The sequence below is a fragment of the Equus przewalskii genome, chromosome 17 (assembly GCF_037783145.1).
Source record: "Equus przewalskii isolate Varuska chromosome 17, EquPr2, whole genome shotgun sequence".
In the NCBI taxonomy this organism is placed as follows: domain Eukaryota; kingdom Metazoa; phylum Chordata; class Mammalia; order Perissodactyla; family Equidae; genus Equus; species Equus przewalskii.
In genome coordinates, this window is record NC_091847.1 from 43401399 (window position 1) to 43421102 (window position 19704).

Genomic DNA, 19704 nt, shown 5'->3' on the forward strand with positions numbered 1-19704 from the left:
TGCTCCCAACCTTGGTGTACTACAGAACCATTTTATAAATATTTAACATTCTATAGGACTGATTCATATATTCTCACACAACTCTGTGGCAAGGCTGACCCATGCTGCCGACATTCTACATATCACTGAGACAGGGAGGTGAAATTTTCCTGCTTTCAGTCTAATTGTCTTTGACAATTGCAGTGCCTAGTGCTACACTGCTTGTGTTGTATTTAAAAACAGGGGAAAGAGGAGAGACTTGTTCATTAAAGATGCAGTATCCCTGGTTCACACAAATGCATCTGGCAGGTTCAAAATCGAATGTCAACCAGAGGTCTTAGCAGAGTGTGAGCTTCAGTTCATGTGTTGGTTAGTCACAAGTATAGCTGGTTTTGAATTCTGAAATCCTAATAGCTCCATGTTTGCTAATGTGCTTCATATGAAATCGGCAAGTGATTCAACAACTGAAGGCTCTACTTTTCGAAAGAAAAAATATATTCAAACACTTTGAATTGTAAAGTGGTCATGTATATCTCTGCACATAAAGGAAGTAACCAGTTGCTTCTGAATAATGTAAAATAGACATTAGCTTTAAAGTTCAAATAGGTGGTGGTGAAAACAGCACACACACATATACACACACACGCTAATTATATTTATATATATATATTAGAACTTTACTTTAGTGGCCTCAATAGTTCAATAAACTGTGTCCCTTTAGTTTCAATGATGATGGTACCAACTCTTGCTAAGAAACACGAGAATGGGATTATAGAAGTAACTTTCTGCTTGGAGTTGGACACGTTTTCGGAGAAAGAAATTCTGAATGCCTCTAAAACATATTTTCCAACCCACAAATATATTTAAATTTACAAAGCCCTATTGTAGGAATTAATTTGGACTTTTTTGGATGTATTCTTTTGAAAACTGCATAGCCAAGTACTATGCACCCATGTAAATTGACCTTGCTATTTTACATAGCATAGCCTCTGGATAGCTTTTATCACTTGCCCAGATGGTGTTTGGCCTATGTATTTTAGTGGAATGGTTTATTTTCTCCTTGATAGGTTTCAAATGCACAAGAAAACATTATACCCGTCTATCTGCATTTGAGTAGAATATAAACTGACTAATAGATAAACATTCTGTGTGAAAGTAAATAGCCTTAAAGTATACTGCCTTCACATTCCATTGATCAGCTCAGTCAGCAAAGTTTTCCATATTGTCACTAATGTTCTAAATATTTTGGTGAGAAGCATGCCAGAAGTGTAGAGTATTTCCATTTGTGTCACACATAAGGTCATTATGAACTACCTCCTGAATTTCTATTGATCCTTCTACTGAAGTAGTTTACTTCACTTCCTTTTTGTCCCTGTTGGAAATGTTATTGCAGTTGTGAGAAGAGAATTAGGGGCTGTTAAGTGGACTGGCTCAAATCCCCTGGCCAGACGGCAAGGGATTTGGACTGGCTCATTACCTTACCTTCATTAGTAGCCTTCTCCAAATTCTTAGCAGTCAAAATGAGGCCAAGAGTATGAAGCCCGATTACTCGGTTGTACTCTCACTGATTGTACACATTCACTTCTCAGGATGTGGTGCCCCACCCCCACCCCAAGCTCCAGAAGGGATGGTCAGAAAAGAGCTCATTATTAAGCTAGTCTATAGAAAAGCTCATAATGCTGCCATGCAGAATCAAAGAATCACAGGAGAGCACTATCTACTCAAAGGTCCGCCTTATCTCCCCCAACAGATCTTCATTTCTTCAGCATGCCCAATTTCCTAAGAGATCAAATCCTAGAATTTGTGAGCCTAAACGAAATTCACACACAACTTCAGCTTCTGCCTAAATACATGGATTTTTGACCACTCATATCTCAAAGTAATTTTTAAGTCATTTAAAGCTAAGAGCCAATCTGTATGACTTTCTTTTCAGTTTTATATGTGAGTGTAAAACACAATAGCGCAGTCATATATTTGGCATTAACTCTTACCAGCCACAAAAAATGTGGGTCAATATTGGATTTTCCAAAGTTGTCTAAATAAGACTGGGTTTGTCAAAACTTGCCAGTTGCTTTCAAGTGAACACAGCATGTTGGCGGAAATAAAATGTAATGTCTACAAGACAGAAAATAGGTCAGCACTGTGCAAAAGTAAACTTGTCAGTGAGATCGATACGAACCTACAAGTTAATGGGGGGTATTAGAATTTCTTTACAATAAGGGATGTGCAGGGTAGAGTCAAAACACGATTGTAGCATTTATTCACTTGCGAAAAGCAAAGGACATACTTAAATATTATTTTTTGTATCCTTAATGAAAGGCACTGCTTTTTAATTTGGAATATTTATATGTAAGCACAGTTTTAATTGATAGAATATCATAGTAAATTAAATTCTGCTTCATTTGCTCAGTTTTTAGCAACATAAAAAGTAAGAAAAAAGGGGGGTAATGATCCAACATCATAAAATTTCAGAAATATCATGAAGTCCTTCACTAGCTTTCTCTATGTTATATTTCAGAGAATTTGACATTGTGGATGAAATCGGTAAAAATTTTTGAAGGAAAAAAACAATAACAGAAAGACCTTTCTTGGGGCTTCTCATTGCATTTATTTAAAATTTTTAAAAACGTACATCACTTTTTGAATACATAAAATGCCAGTGCTCTGCAACAGTTTTGTTACTGCATCTTTCAACTAAAAAAAGGAAGGAAAAAAAAAAAGGAAGAATACATTCAAAAAGGCCAGGCTGTTCTGCTTGCGCACGGGCAGCGGCTTTGGAAAGCTCCAGCCTACACTGTGTCTGTTCAGAGGCATTGCCGATCGTCAATCAGCTATCAATGAAAAGTTGCACAGAAAGCATTAAAGGATACAAAGAACAACTTGGTGGGGAGCAGGAAAGGAATGGGAAATTAAGAAAAATGCCATATATGCTCTTGGGGTGGGAGTGGACTCAGGTGGAAGTAAGCATGAAGACTGATGTTGTCAGAAACTAGATTTATGGGAAAAGACGGAAGAAAACAAAGTATCATGTTTGGCACACTATATTTTGTGTGTGTGTGTGGCGCGCGCATATGCACGTCCACTTCCAAGTTTCTGCTTTACTTTCTGAGAGAAATGTAACAAAACTGAGGTAGAAATGAATGCGGGAGCACTACAGTCCAGAAGATTGCAAAATGAGAAGCAAAATTGCACTGACAAGAGAGGAGTCAGAAAGAAGGAGAGGGGATATAGACGTTCTTTGTGGATATATATAAGTTGGTTGGTTGTTTTTTGTATTTATTTGCTTGTTTGCTTGTTTTGGTTGCTATCTTCTGCATTCTATCAAACAGCACGGCAAGCCTATAAGCTAGATTAGTGAATAGAATGACACCATTCCCAGCAGTTTTAAGAGAGAACTTGCAAACCACCACCACCACCACTCCCACCTGCACAGTAACAGGCAGTCCTAGATTGTAGGTGCTGTGACTTTCAGGGTCCCAGACAGGTCTTGTTGCTGACTGTTCTAGACGCTAACTCAAACGGAATAAGTAGCTTTCCATTAACCAGTGTACCTTTTAAAAACATTTTCACTTCATTATCAAGGAGCAATGTACGAAGAACTCTTGCAGTTACTGACATAAAGAATTACTCTGCTCTGGTTAATTCCCCATCATTAGTAAAAGAACCTTTCCTTTTTTTTAAATCCTTCCATTTCTACTTTAAATTGTAAATATTCAGTTGTATCACATGTCAGTATTTTTCTGGATACATTCAAAGTAATTTTCCTTGCTATTTTCCAATTGTTGAGGTAAACATACATTTTCATATAAAGTAACATTGAAGCCTGTCCCATTACTCTCAGCAGTACATAGTGCTTTCAACACATTCCTTTGAGGTACTGTACAAATCACAATCGCTTTCCTGAGTTTTTGCAGACAAGAACATTAAAAGAAATGAACTGCAGAAATTAAGGTCCAGATTACCGTTACCCTGTTTTACCTGTTCTTAGTTTAATACTGCAGAACAGACAGGATTGAGGAATACTGTTGCTCTTAAAATGGCAAAAATCTGGTTTTCTGTCGTAACACAACCGTTCATCTCTTTAGTCCAATAATGTTTGAAGTTAAAGCTCTTTATATTAGCACATGCCACCAATGTAATTGTGAGGCAAACAAAAAAATAAAGCACCACTCCAGGCACTTGACAGCAACTAAATCTCGAGAACAGCAGAATGGAATCAACACACGAGGTTCATGTCCTTCTGAAATCAACACACTTGCACCTTGCTCCTTGGTGAGTGTTGTCTAGCTTGAACCGTACTGAGCATCAATAGATGCTTTCTGTCATCTGGGGCTTTCAAATCAGAAGCTCTCATTTGATGCATTTTTCCTCCAAATTTACCCGGACTCTAAAGATGCAACTTAATCGTCATCTTCCCCAGTACCCTTTGCGATTTAAACACTACTGGAAAGGGCTCTCTACCCTATGTAGCAGGTTTTATGTGTGTGTGCCAACATTCATCACATTTTTTTTAAAGAAGTTATCACTGACTGCAACCAAACATTTTGTTCCATTCAACATACATATCAAGCTCTTTTTGAGATATGCTAGGCTGAATCTTGCAGAAAGCATTTTCAAAGTCTTGATATGTAACGGGTCTCAACTGGCTGGGCATAATGGCTGAAAGGTCTGTGGCTGGCATGGCATGGAGGGGGCCCACTGCCGCTTCCTGACACAAATGAGCCACGTCTAGTCCAGAAAAGCCTTCTGTGCGCTGGACGAGCAGTGCAAACTCCTTGTCATTGAGACAGTAATTGTGCTGTGAGAGCAGTTGTACTATTATCTGGTGCCTCGCTGTGCTGTCAGGAAGTGGAATTAAAAGTCGTTTCATGAAGTACCTCCGAAGAGATTCATCTATTTCTTCTGGTTTACTGGTGGCACAAATTACTACAATTTGGTCCTCAGCCGAAGTTAGTACAGTGTCCAGCTGCATCAGAAATTCGGTTCTCATCCGACTGACTGGACTGTGTTCCTCACTCACTTGAGAGGAGAGAAGCATGTCAATGTCACTGACAAAAATCACCGAGGGCTGGCGACACCTGGCCACAAGAAAAGAGGCATGGATAATCTTCTCTGCTTCTCCTAACCACTTGGCGACTAGCCCAGAACCGGCGATTTTGAAAAATGTGGCCCCTAGCTGACTCGCTATGCATCTGCCCAATAATGTTTTGCCTGTTCCCCGAGGTCCAAATAAAAGGATGCTCCGAGGTAAGGCCGTTAGTCCACTGAATGCATCTGACCTCAACACTGGCCATAAAACCTCCTCTTTAATGACAGCCTTTACCAGGTCGAGACCAGCAATGTCATTCCAGTCCACTGGCGGTCCTTGGGTGATAATCTCATTGGTTACCAGGTCGATGAGGTGCGTGTCAGTGTTCTTCAGTTGCTCGTCCACAGAGTGGTTGGATGAGGTAGCTGCACGGAGTCCAGGGCCTTGCATTGGGTGAGAGAGGAGCTGCCTGTGCTCATCCCCATGCTCACTCATTACTGGCGATGTGTACTTCCCAAAGGATTCACTGGATCTTGATCCCAATGAATTTTTAGCAGTACTGTAGGAAGGAGGGGTCAGAGCCCTACTGGACTGGCTGCTAAATTTCCTTTGCTGTTCAGAGGACATTAGCTGCTTCGTTGGCTTAAATGCTAAGGATGATGTTTCAGCACTTCTGTCAAAGCCATTCCCCCGATTTGAGTTTGAAATGCTGTTGTCGGGCATTCTGTACATAGGACTCTGTGTAGATCTCTGTTGGCCATAGCTGTAATTTCCATAACTGGAGTCCATATCTCCTTGCCCTGCCATATAGAAAGCTTTCCTTTTGAGAGAACTTGCTGAACTGTTGGTCAGAGCCGAGGGTGCAATAGGTGTCAAACCATGACCCTGGTAGGTGTAGCCAGGAACAGTGGTGGGGGGCAGGGGGGTAGGAGCAGGAATTCCTGAAGGCAGGTATGCTGAAGGAGGAGGGGGTGCCCCCCCAGGGCTGTACCCAGATCCCACAGCAGTCTGAGGAGGATAGCTAGCAGAGGGATAGCTGTAACTGGAGAGGTTAGAAGTCCCATTGTAGCCTGGGACCAGGGCTGGTGGCGGAGGAGGTGGTGGTGGCGGCTGGAGGAGCCCAGAGCTATGCAAAGGGGATGGATGAGGTGAAGGAAGTGCAGGTGCTGGCTGACTACTGTAAGTAGAATGCAGATATGAGCCGTTGTATCCTGGGGCATATTCCTGAGACGGGAGCCCTGCATGAAGACTAGGTACAGTGTGGCTTCCACAGGTACTACTTGAATAACTAGGTTCTGTCAGGTTGCTGGCCACCCCAGGAGAGCTCCCTATACTTGCAGAGACATCTGCTGGAGGGAGGGCTGAACTGACTCCAGCTTTGCTGGCAGTGATAACATCCGGAACACAGTTCATAGGATAAACAGCTTCTGAATTCAAGGAAGGCTGCCAGGGTTCGCTTTCATTTTTCCGACCGTTCACTAGTCCTGATGGTGCATCTGAATAGTTGCTGAGTACAGGTCGGTCCACAGGGCCTTCCAAAATGCCAGAATACTTCTCTGCATATTTTTTTAGTAGGTTGGATGCAGTCAGCGCAGATATGTCATCGTTCGCCCAGGCGTACTGATAAGTGCGCTGCAAATGACCTCTGTAGGCTTCCACTTTGTGGGCAGGAGACCGCGTGGTTGAGGTGATGTCAAAGTGCTGTTCTGGCCACTGGGCATGCTCCGGCGTCCACTGCATCTTCAAGCCTACAGATTTGGGGGGAAAAAAGTTAATTTACTTAGATACTCATCAGAACTGTTACAAGCTTTTACCCCCAACTTCTTTTGTTACCTATTATTTTTCATTAATAAATCAACATTATAAAGGATTTCCACAATTTATAATGCCTAATATGATCTGTATAATATGTCCACTTTAAAATGGACTGAATTTCAGCCCTGTATAAAAAGTAAACTGAATTTAAACGCAAACTCTATAGAGGACCTAAAATTTTTCTCATTTTTAAGTAATAAGCAAATCTATTTCTGTTAAGCCTATCAAGTTACTTGCTACCCACACACGGAAACACGCATATATATATGTACACACACATTCCTGTCAAATTAGAATTCAATCACAATTCTTACAGTAGACTATGCACACATTTTAAATACCTAGCACATGATAGCATTAACATGTGCACTATCTAGCTATTCTGTCTCTTCCCTTCACAGTTTCTGTTTTATATTTTAACCAATATAAAAATGAGACACAGCTGACAGATCACATCTAGGATACCTCTCTTATTTGGTACTGAACACCTAGTTAGCACAGTATAATGCTCCCTGCGCAGAACAATATGACACAGACATAGCAGGTCATTCCATAATCCAACTCTCATCTAAAGTGGTCCACGACAGTTTCAAATCTGCTTCGTGGAGTGCAGCAAAGCAATCTCGCAGGCAGCGCTCCATCGCTTTCATCGCACAAAGCCTACAACTCGGTATGAATTACAACTGGTTCCTCTCTGCCTCTCACTTCTGTTGTTGAGTCTCTGAAAAAAAAAAAAACAAGCATCACTTGTCTGTCGGTCTTCTAGCTAGCATTCCCCCTCCTCTTATAATCCTTCCCTCTGCCTTACAGCCTCCAAGGTACTAAGAGGGGAGACTGCACACACACATGGAGAGAGAGAAAGAGAGAGAATGAGAGGAAGGAAGGAAGGAAGGAAACAGAGGTGAGAGGGAAGATAAGAACAGAGAGAGAATCTGGATTCTAACTCTTTCAGTGTGTGGCACAAACTCGGGAGAGTACAACCAGATAACGAGACGCTATGGGTAATTCTATCATCTGCTTTTACTAATTGATTACTAATTGAAGCAAGGTGATTATGTGCAAACTATAAAACAAGAAGAGTTACTCATTTAACAGAAAAGACTGAGCAGTTAGAATCAGAGAATCATTTGAATTTTACAGCTTAAGGACACCTTAGAAATTACCTTATCTCACAGATTCGGGAAGCAGTCCCCAAAGGGATTTATAACGTACCCTGGAGGACTCATGTATAGTTAGTTACAGAGGAGCACTGGAAACCTGTTCTATTTCCTGGTGCTGGCTCATCCCATTCTAATCTCTGCTTGGTTCGCACACTTCCTACTCTGGTACAGCTATATTAAGCAGGACTCCTTAATCTCCTTTGTATTACCCAAAGTGAATTTTGCAAACTGTCTTGTGCCCTCTGGCAGAGATTCCTTGATAAGAAAGAGGCCTGGTCTAAATGAAGCATCTGTGGCATCAGCTCCCTTCTGAATTACTGCAGTCTATTTTGACAGCCCCTACCCCCTTCTGCTCTCCTCCTCCACCCCCTTTAGCTCTTCATTGCCTGACTCTGGCTTCTGACATGGCCAGCTTTGACTTACTGAGCTAAACTGAACATAGCACAGAGTTTGGTAACAGAATGGCATGTTGATTCCCTTCTGACTCCCTCTTCCTTGTTTGCAAAACCACTGCACCAGACACTGGAAGTTAATTAGCAGGATGATGCTGTGCTAATTGTGTTAATTTACAAGGTTTTAGTCAAAGAGAATCATGCCAGGGCTGGCACTGCTGTCATGCTTCCGACTTAATGATTAAGAAATACTGAAAACAAGGTGGGAAGGATTGCAGTAATTACACAATAAATGAATAAAGCAACAGGATTCATTTGCAAATATATTTTACTGCAGTTGTACTCATTTGCATTTGGATTTTTTAAAAGGATCCATGTAGATATTCATTTGCAAATCACCATCTCAGTTAAATTAAGTCTGAATGCTTCACAGTATAACTTAATCAGGCATATATATATATATATATATTTAGTAAAAATACTAACCTTACTTCTCTTGTATATGCAACAATTCTTCACTTTCCTTTCCCTCACTCTTCCCAAATCTTCATATTTTTCCCTTTTAAAACTCTATTTTTTAAAATAATCTGATCAATTGGAAAATAAAATATATTGTAAAATCCTGATGAAGTGCAGCTTGCATCATTTCACTCAGAGAAACTCCAGGGCTGAGTTCTAGGAAGAACTAGAGTGATATTCTTAATTGTTTCTGCTTTCTCAATCATCACTTTTTAAGGGGGAGGAAAACACACCACAAAATGGGTGAAATGACCGAAACCACACTTAAAGGGGAAAAGATGCAATTTTAATGAAGCAGCATTTCAGGAATCATACTTTCATTAAATTCAACTGGAAATTATTAAGAGCAAATCACCAGGAACCAATCGCAAGTAATCAGTATCTAAATTCTTCTGGTGTCATGGGATTTATTTCAAGCCTTATAAAAAGGGGAGAATATTAATGTTACTGCAATGTAGAACTGTCTAAAAGACCTACAAATTCATCAGTCCTGTAAATCATTTCCAGGGAATTTCTATTAGGATTTTTTTCTTTAAAAGATTATCAAAAATACAGAGTTGAGGAAATAAGAACACCCATATGCTATAAGTAGGAATTTGATTAGATTGATACAGAAGAAACATGTGAATAAATGTCTTGAAACAGGGTCTCAGGAAATAATTTAGGCGTCACAGGCAATGGAATTTACCACAAATACAACACAACACACACACACACACACTCGTTAAGGGGCATGGCTTCCTTTCAGTTAGCTGAGCTAAGCCATTATTGGCATTAGTTAACAAACATAAATAATAAATACGATTTTAAAAAAATGCCCACTAAAAAAACCCAAAACTGCTTTAGATTTAGATAATTATTTAAAAAACAAAAAAAAAGGGCAACCTTCCACCTGTATTGGCTTAAAATTTTTCTTATAAATTAATCATTTGTAAAAAATATGCAAAAAATGATTTTAGTAAGTTATAATCATTGTAAAAGACAGGAATATAAAGTTTAAATAAAATAAGTTGGCCATTTTCACTGGGTATTTCTGCATAGTTTAGCTCTAGCAAAGCTATGTAAATTTCAAAAGATTTCTAGTTCATCTGAAATTATTAAAATTATTTATTTGGAACAATGACTGGATACACCATTGCCTTTTGATTCTCATGCTATTTTTGGATGGGCTTACCAAGATAATTGAAAGTTTATTTACTGATGCATACTAAATAACAATAATCTTAGCAGGGCTGCAAAAGGGAAGATTGAGCTTTGATTAAATAACATTAAGGGAACAGAATTATTCACATCCCCTCAAAAACAAGTATTTATCCAGTGCTTTAAAATCATTATTTGCTAGTGTAAGTTAATAGTTAACCATAAGCTCGTTCTTAATTTTAGTAGGAGCTGAAGAAGCCAGTGATCAGGAGATTGTCCTGGCCTTGGGAGCGCTAAGAGCTTTTTCATCAGTTTCTTGAATTTTAAAAATAATTGGAAGTAGAACCAAAGTTGTTTGTGGTGGTGTTATTATTGTTTTGTTTATTGGTGGTGATATTTCTGATGTGAAACGGAAGAAAAACGTAGAGCCAAATGTTCTTTGAATAAAAAATCCTGCTCCATTTGACTGAATTGCTGTAAGAAGCAGCATATGTGTGTCACTTAACTCGGAACCCAAATAAGAAGGTGGGTTTTAAAAACAGCTTTTATATGGTTTCTCTTTGGAATACGAAGAGAAAAACCTCAGAAACAATACTATTTTAACGGTATTAGAAACATAACCCCACTGCTGTTTAGAAACATTTTAAATAAGTTCAATAAAAATTCAGAAAACAGTGGAAAGTAAGAAAAATAGTTTTTAAAGATAACTGAAGAATTGTTCCAAAATGCCAATTTTTATTTTTGAAAGCATCAGAAAATTCTTAATATGGCTGGCAAATTTCACAATGCAATGTGGTTGTTTTTAAAATACGTAATTTAATACAAAATTGCTTTTAAGACAATTTAACCTAAGTGTCACACAAGAATGACAGATATCACAGTAAAAACCCTGAGCATTGTGTTGTTTTATTGTTATGGGCTGAATTTATGTATATGCAAATAAACAAGTCTATAGTTCCCATAAAACTGGACAGTTTGGATAACATTTTCCATTCTCATCATTACTGACCATTTTATAACTTAGGTTTAGTTACTAAACAGTTGCTGCCTTATTGCTTTACTTCCTCCATTTTGCTCTTTAACTATTTTGAAACAAAACAACTGTGGTATCCTTCAAAGTTCTGGCACAGCTTTCAAATGATAAAGAAACTGTTCTATAGAAAAGTGAAGGATAGGAAAACAACTTTCAGAATGGGAGGAAATTGGAAATAAAAGACTAAGCCTTCTAGAGTCTATTTTCACCCACATTCCTGGAAATATTAATCTAAGGCACTCACTACCCCACCCCCACCGGCACCCCAACACACGTGTGCGATTCAGCCGTTCATCAGGTCTAAAAAAGCTGCACTCTCCGAGGTTCCCATAGGGTAATTCTGGCTGCTAGGGACTCTGCCTTCATTTGTAGGTTTTTTCAGACTTCCTCAGGGCAGAGACCTGAGGCAAACACCTGCAGGCAAGGCGGGCTTGCTTGCTGTGGGATAGCCGCACGGCACTCACACAGCCTGCGCACATCACTACACCTCTTACACTCTTTTGGGCTGTTATACCTCTAAACTTTTCATTCTTATTTTTTAAAAACTCTGATACCATATTTACCAAAGTTCCTTCTAGAAAACAGTCACTACTGGGGTAAATACAACAGAGTAATTATATTAGTTTACAGCCCGCTCAGCCTAATAATGCCGCAGATTCATCATGTCCTAGGTAGGAAATGGCAGAACCAACACATAGAGCAGTCAAAATTTCAAGTAGAGGGTGGCAGATCCATTGGCTAAAAATATAGGTTTCTGCGGTGAGGAACCTTCTGAGGGAGGGCCTGCAAACATCCTGGGACTACAAACTGGCCCTCTGCAATATCTGCTTATCCATATTCTTCAAGGGGAGTGAGGACCAAATGAAATGTTGGCGCGGGCTAGGCAGCAGTCTCCTGTTTGTGTACCCACCCTCATCAGCCAAGAGGCCAACAGTACCTAGCAGTACCTGGTACTACTTGGACTAATTCACTTCATCTGAAACCTTCCTCAGTCCACTTCCTGATAATTCCTAGCCTATGTGTGATGTCATATCTAAATGTAACGGCAGGGGCAAAGCGAGAGGAAGCAGCACATAAATTACATGTTCTCTTTATTTAATTTGCTTCCATCTTTAGAACACCCAAAGTAGAAATCCTTTATAAACTGAATATGATGTAGGGACTGTTCATCTTATTTAGTCAACAAATTGAGGGCCCACTATGTGTAAAGTCTGGTGGTTCAGTTCTAAGAAGTTAAGCCAAGGGAATCTGTTTACCAGGTGATGAAATGTTTCCAGCTCTGTCTTCTCTATTGTTTCACATTCTAAATTCTCTAAAATTAGACTCTTTGATTTTAGAGATGAAGGGAACTTTACAGTGACTCAGTCCCCAATCCAGGTAGCCTCGGTTAGAGTTTAGGACTTCACTTACCATGGTGTCCAATGGGTTGAATATTTCATCAAACACAGTGTCTTATTGAGAGGCATTGCTAGATTGTTGGGATAGAAAGGGACTGGGGGAAAGAATAAAGAAGGTTCTAGAATTCTGTTTGAAGAGTAAATATCCCAGGCTTGAGAATCAGAGCAAGTGGTTTGGTTCATGCCTTCACTTATTTGTTCTAATATTGGTGAAGTCACTTAACCACATCATACTCACTTTTCTCAGCTATAAAATGTGTACAAAAAGGGTATCATTTACTGGATTGTTATTAAAATTACCTAATGTAACGGTAAGTGTGAAAATATTTTCCAAGTATGAACTGCTACCGAAATATTTATTATTCTTTTATTTTGAAAAAGCCAGAGATGCATTAAACACAAAACAAAACTGACTAGACAGAAAAAAAGTAAAGTCACTCCTAGAATTTATAAATCATTTTTCCTTCAACCTCAGGACAGCTACTGAAAAGGAAATTTTCCAGAGGGAATGCTGGTTATAAGAAAGGTATAGAAATTCTTTCATACTCAGCAAAACATGGAGCATGATCTCCTTAATCAAAAAGGTTTCAAAAATTCAAAATGTTTTCATAGTATTTTATATATGTTAATGTTATTTGTGACCTGATACTGTAGAGACCACCACCAAGAAACAAAGTACTTAGAGGTTTAAAACCAGTTAAGAATGATCTCAAAACCCTCAGTCTCAAAATAAGATATTCTAATTATATAGCAATACTGTCAAATGATTTTTCTCTTTAAATCACACTTTCACACCTCAAGATGCCAAATTATAATACATTTTGCAGCAAATTACTCCCTTCCCCCATTCCACCTCATTTGCATAAAGCACTCCTTTTTAACAATCATGAAGGCATTTCTGGCTAAATGGTCCTTAGTAAATATAGTTCAAATACCTCACCCTCTCATATAGAGAAATTGCCACCTGCCAGCCTGAGGGCCGCATACAGCCTGTACCCATGTTTTGTTCGGCCAGCACAGGGTTTTAAAAATCAGTCAGCTTTATAGAAAATAATCTATATTTCCATATTTCCCATCTTTTCAAGATAAGCTGAATGATCTTACAATATTAGACTTCATTCTTGCCTGCCAAGAGTTGGCTGAATCTGAGGACCAGCTGCTCCCTCTGGACACGGCATGCCCACTTTGTCATGGTGCCCCCACTCACTATTCCAACCTCAGGTATTTTTATGGTACCTACTGGTCATGTCAGCAATTGAATTTATGACTTCACTCTGAAGCTTCAAGCTCTAGTTTTTTCACTTAAGTCCATTTTCTTGAAAACTAGCAAGTATAGTGCTCTAAACCTTTAAAAAAAAAAGTAGTCCCTTTAGAAGAAAATTTTTCCAAATACTATTTATTATGTGCATTCCTGCCCTCTTAATCAGAGCACAGGGAAAATGATTGATATTTTTCTTGTTGATTGAGTGTCATTAGCACAACCACGTAGAATGATGAATAATGATTTCTTAAAAAAACTAGTTTCCAGATTGCTGTCGTTTCTATGTTTCCCCCTTTGATTTATCAGATATTTTTCCTAGCTATTTCCCATATGTCAATCTCCACCATTCCTAACATGCTCCTTTGAATATGCCATAGGTTCTGATACCACAAACCAAAACTTCATTCATAATAGCAAATCATCTCCTATTAGTCAATCACGAGTTTTAGGACATCTTTTGAGAGATTGTTTAAGTTACTTCAAAGTTATGCTTCTTAGATCGTATAGAAAGTTACTGGGGGGCTGGTGTCTGGGTAAACAACTGATCTTGTCTTATACGTCATCATTGTGGGTGCAGTAAAAGCCTGTACTCAATTTTACCAGCACTAGGTCTCGGACTAGAAGGACAGGATATAAACTCTCCTGCAATTACATTTGTGGGTAGCTTATGATCTGAATCAGTTTCCCTAAAATGCATTAAATTTTATTCATAGCAACAAAATATTTACTCATCAAAACGTGACCAAATATAAAAATGACTATTTTCCCAATATTTCATACTGAGGATGAATCTTGGTATGCATGGGTCTGATAGGCCATCATTTTTAACATGCAACACATCTAGAAGAGGATGACTTGCATTTATGAGGCTGAATGCAGAAGCACTTATGCAAAACAAATTACACTGATGAAAGAAATATCCCTTTTAGTCCACTGAACTTATATCCAATATATGATCAGGATGGTCAGCCTATCAGTTAAAGCAACCTAGGAAATCATAGTCATAATTCAAATAAACACTTATTTTTCCCTGTGGGGGGTCCTAAAATTTCCAGCACTTAAAGTATTCAAGTGAACATATAATCATGTTCAGAGAAAATCCATCTATTTTAAAATTATAATTTAGATTTATGGTTTTTCTTTTCTTATGGCTTTACAAAAGTTTACATGTAAAAATTTTTAAATAATAATCTAAATCAAGTAAAAAACAGTGTCCAAAAGTCTGTGTATATCCTACCATAATTAATTCAAAAGAATACATGCATATACATGGAATTAAAAATACAGAAATGACTCATACTCTGAATCTTAGTATTTAGTGTTAGGTGTCATCAACTACTGCAAAGGAAAGAGTTTGAGGGTTAGGAGGTAAGAGGACTGATCTACCCATGTTAAATCAAATGTTACTTTGTTTATTCTACCTCTGTGAATGATTTTACACAGTTTATAATCAGTTTAAATAGTGCTTTGTAGTTAACCTTTCAGGTGGTTACTTTACCGCCTTTCGTTTCTCAGGCCCTCTCTTCCCCTTTTCCATATATGTTTTCAATCCATTAAGGCCACCTACCCTTCCCCCCAGTTCTTTTTGTGATACAAAGATCAACAGGACATCTGTCCATAGGGACTGCCAGGGCTAATGAATATGTATGTTCTGTGTCACAACAGAGCACTCCCCTTGTTCTGCAGTATCAACCCTCTTATGTGTGTAAATAACAGGTGAGCTGTAGCGTGCAGGGATAAATGGGGTTAACACAACCTGGAGCCCCATGCTAGATTCATAGTATCCGGCCTGTATGACTGATCCAGAAAGAGAAATTGAATGCTGAAAGTATTGTGCATTTTCTATGTGTTTTGAATCTTTATTTTTAAAAAAGACTGCTGAGATGAAATTACCATCATCCTAAAAGTCTGAGGTTATTCCAACTGATTCTCAAGACTCTGTTGTGCCACATAAAATAAATTTGCACTTTTAATTAACACAAGCCGGGCATGATACCAACCTTGAATTATGACACGGCTGGTTAATTTTCTCGGTCACAATCCTAAAATGTTATGTTAATCATTAGGTGTACATATAGCTATTTGTAAGTAGTTATTTGTTTGTGTGTATTCTATTTCAAGTATATAAATGCAAAGCTCAATTTAGTTATATTTAAACTTAACTATATTCATTTTTGCCCAAAACACCATGCTGACAAGGGTCAATAAACAAATTCAGAATCTCCCAAGCCCCACGACCTGTGTGAGATGGAATCTGCATTCATCCTCTTTTCTGTGTTCCTCTGGAACCTTACTCTAAAAAGACAGTTTACATAAAACAAAATAGATAATTAAGGCTGCTTATTTAAGATTGAAGTTTCTTTCATATAATTAGACAAAGGAGTAAGAATATTATTTACATATAAGTATACAACTCTTCAACCATTCTCCTTAAAAACTCTTTGCTTAAGGTGACTGTAAAATGTGCAAAGCCCAGACAAAATTTGTTTAGGTTATTTATGCATTTTTCTCTTTTTGGAAATTCGTGCATTAATTTTTAATGCAATAGCAAAATAGTGTCTTGGACTTTGATAAAAATATTCTATAGTCAGGGCTGGGTGACATAGTGCATTAATTCAGTGTCCTTCACTCCTGGGACCTGTGTATAATTTAGTCCGGGCTGAAGAAAATAACTTTGATCTGAAGGCAGTGGAAAAAGCTACATATGAAATGAGTTTTGGTAAGTTTAGTGTTGTTTCTTCCATATAAGATGATGTATGAAGATAAACTGCTTTAGAATACAATCAACACGGTCCAGGATTAAAAGTGAAGAGCTCTTAGCAACAACAGTAGTTTCCTCACTTCTCCATTCTCCCTGCCCAGCCCCATTCTCTGGTCTGGTGAAATAAACCTGAGCACCACCTATAATTGGGATGCTCTAATTTCCAGATAAACAGAACATTGTTAAAGTGCAGTGTGAATGACAGTCCAGCCATTAGCGCTGTTGGCTCTTCCATTTGTAAAAACAAAGAATGCTGCATAATGAGACAGAAGCAGAAGAGAGGATATCAGCTGATCCTCAAAGAAAGTGGCATTTCCTGTTCCAGAGGGGGTGCCCAACAACCTAATCCTTGGGGAAATGCTAACAATAGAGGGACCACAGTAAAGAAATTGTTTCTTCAGATTCCATCTTGGTTGTGCTCTCTCTGTAATATTTAACTGCACAATTTCATCTATTGTTATGATAGTGCCATTCTGTTAAAAAAAAAAGTTTAGGCTTTGGCTGAATTGAATAAAATATTTGAACTAGTGACATTGATCACATGAAATACAGATCCCCTTTCTTTTGCTTATAATGTTACAATTAATTCCAATCCAACTCTCTTCTGTTGTGAATAAACATGGCTTACTTTGTCTCTAATATAGCAGGTACCAATAAAGTTGTTCTCATTACTGTCAGTAGAGTTAAAAGCTATAAGGATGTTACTTCCATATGGTCTAAACTATTCCATAATTTTATACTCCTTATTGATGCTCATGAACTATTTTATTGGCCTCCTTATTAACGGATACACTCCAGTATTTTAAGGAAAAGGGAGATTTTTCCAGTCACATTTTTAAATTAGCAGGTAATTTGAAAGAAACTTAATTCTAAATTTGCTAGTTTTTGTTGTTTATGTTAAAAGAGTAAATAAGTCAAATCTTTCTGCTGTGTCTTCAAATTACGTGCATTCTATTTCCACAAAGTCCTTAAACGACAGGAAAACCAGAACCCTGCAGGTAATACACGCAGCTTGCACAGAAAAATCAAATCGAGGGGCCTGCATGTGTGTATGTACGTGTTATGTCTGTGGCTGCAGAAAGGACACAGAGGAAATGGGAGAAAAATGACAGAGAGAAGGAAAAGAGATTTTTAAAATTGCTTTTATCCTAAAAAATGATCTGCTTTACTAGCTTTATTATTAATAATCTCAGAACTCAAAGCACATTCTAAATTATTTAACTATCATGTTCACAACATATTTTTATCAAAAGTAAGCATTATTTGAGGTTTTCTTTAGCTATATACTTATTATTTGTGGCTTGAACCAAGTTATATACCTCAAAAAGTTTCCCTACTTATAAAACTTAAAAGCTTTATTAATGATCCCAAAACATACTAGGAACACTCTTTTCCTTAATTGAGTACTCAATATCAAGGAGGTCTGGGTTTATGTGTATAAAGTTTTCTTCAAAGAGGAAACCTAATAATTTTATTACATATCAACACATTTTCTCAATTGCATACGAAAAGAAACACACTTATCAGAATCATTTGAAATGAAATGTTTACAAAAAACCTTGAAAAGCAAATAATCAAACTATGTTATAAACAGGTTACTTAGGAAAGCACCCCAATTGCTAATTTAGAATCGTTTTTGTCTTTTCTATACAAAAGGTTTTTTTTTCTTTTAACAGAATAGAGAATTCACAGAGTTAATGATGAACCGTGGGTCTAAAAGCACATTCTTACTCACTGAATTGACATACCTGGAGCTAGTCTCCTTTTAAGTAAATCTTTTGAAAGTATCCAAATGCCCACGAGAGTACTATAATTTCGTTTTAATTTGGCTTTCAGTCTTAGGGAATGACATGATCACTCAGCCAGCTTGTGAGGTTTTTCAGGTGAGAATGTTTTATTGTGCCCACCTTTTCTTATGCTTCTACATCCAGCCACTGTTTTCGTCTTTTACTTAGAAATTATTTTTTCCCGTTCAGTGTTAAATGATATTATACTTTAAAAAAGAATCTATTCAGAAAATATAGCATAAAATAGTGGCCATAGCTCCCAGAAGCATTAAAATGTTACTACAGTACCCGAATGACAGCAGTGACAGCTTAATCACTTAAAGGCTTTTTACATTAATAATTTTTTTCTTTCAATTTGAGCAGTAATATTCAGGCATAATTTAATAGGAGGTTAGCTGCTAAATGCAGCTAAATAACATACTTTTTTAAACATCAAATCAAATTTTGTGTCTAACAAACATTCCTTTACACTTTCTGAAATTTTAGTGCACATTCATAAAGCTTGGTTTCTTTTATTTTTTTCCCCCTCCCCACATATATATTTTTTAAAAATATCGGTCTGGTAATTAGCATGCATAGTCCAACAGCTGCCTGTATTGTTATGATTTTAAGTAGAAGATCCATGGATAAAACATAATTGAAAGGTGAGCCTATTAATCTGGAGAATAACCTCCACAAGCCAAATACGAATGAATCATTTTTAAGTTTCCACCTCATTTATAGCTTTATATTCCTAAGGAAAAAAGAAATAATAAAGCAGAGAGAAACTAAAGGTGACCTTATTTAGACATATTAGTCAAGGCAGCCTTTGCTGTTTTTAAGCAAACACAATTGTGACTCCACTTTGTCCATCCAGGTTTCCAGTGTGTAAATTGGATGATGACTTGGACAATTCTCTCTTCATTAGTGAACTGTGGAAAGGAAATATAAAGGTGGCTTTTTATTTTTTAAACTCTGCAGTGTCTTGTAGCCAGATGCCAAAGCATCAAGGAAATATATCTATACATATATTTCTTTTTACTTTTTTATTTTTTGCTAGACAAGCTGTCGTAATTGAAATGAAGTCTAATCAGACTCATTACTGTTTTCAGCAATTTGCACCACCAAAGATGCTTATTAGGTAACTGTGTTTAATAAACCACTCTTTAGAAAAATACCAGTAATGAGCTCTTAACAGCCAATCTTTAGCGTGAATGTAATGTGAAAAGTGTTCCTAGCACTGAATAGATTTTCACATTTAGTAGTGTCATAATTAAGCTCCATGAATTGGTTGCTGTGATGTTAGATTTATTATAATAATCTTATTTTTTTCTATTTTAAATATACTTGGAAATATAGTCATCTTTTATTAGAGGTGGATTATATTCATAGTAAAGCAAATTTTAGGCTAGTGCCAAGCTGTTCAAAAGGTTTTTCAACTGAGGATTTGTT

At 37.6% G+C, this 19704-nt stretch overlaps 1 protein-coding gene across 4 annotated transcripts in view; it reads right to left on the bottom strand.

Annotated features, from left to right (window-relative positions):
* FIGN (fidgetin, microtubule severing factor) overlaps positions 1-19704 on the bottom strand; it is a 126011-nt gene that overhangs the window by 1449 nt on the left and 104858 nt on the right. For 2 of the 4 annotated variants that reach the window (XM_070581430.1, XM_070581431.1), the window contains 2 exons: positions 7289-7544; positions 1-6756 (listed from right to left, as the gene is read on the bottom strand). The exon at positions 1-6756 is cut by the window's left edge and continues 1449 nt beyond it. In XM_070581430.1, coding sequence (XP_070437531.1) covers positions 4502-6756; positions 7289-7391 — 2358 coding nt within the window. In that variant the 5' untranslated portion in view covers positions 7392-7544 and the 3' untranslated portion in view covers positions 1-4501. The remainder of the gene's footprint in view (positions 6757-7288; positions 7545-19704) is intronic. The other 2 variants (XM_008530503.2, XM_008530506.2) reach the window with 1 other exon arrangement.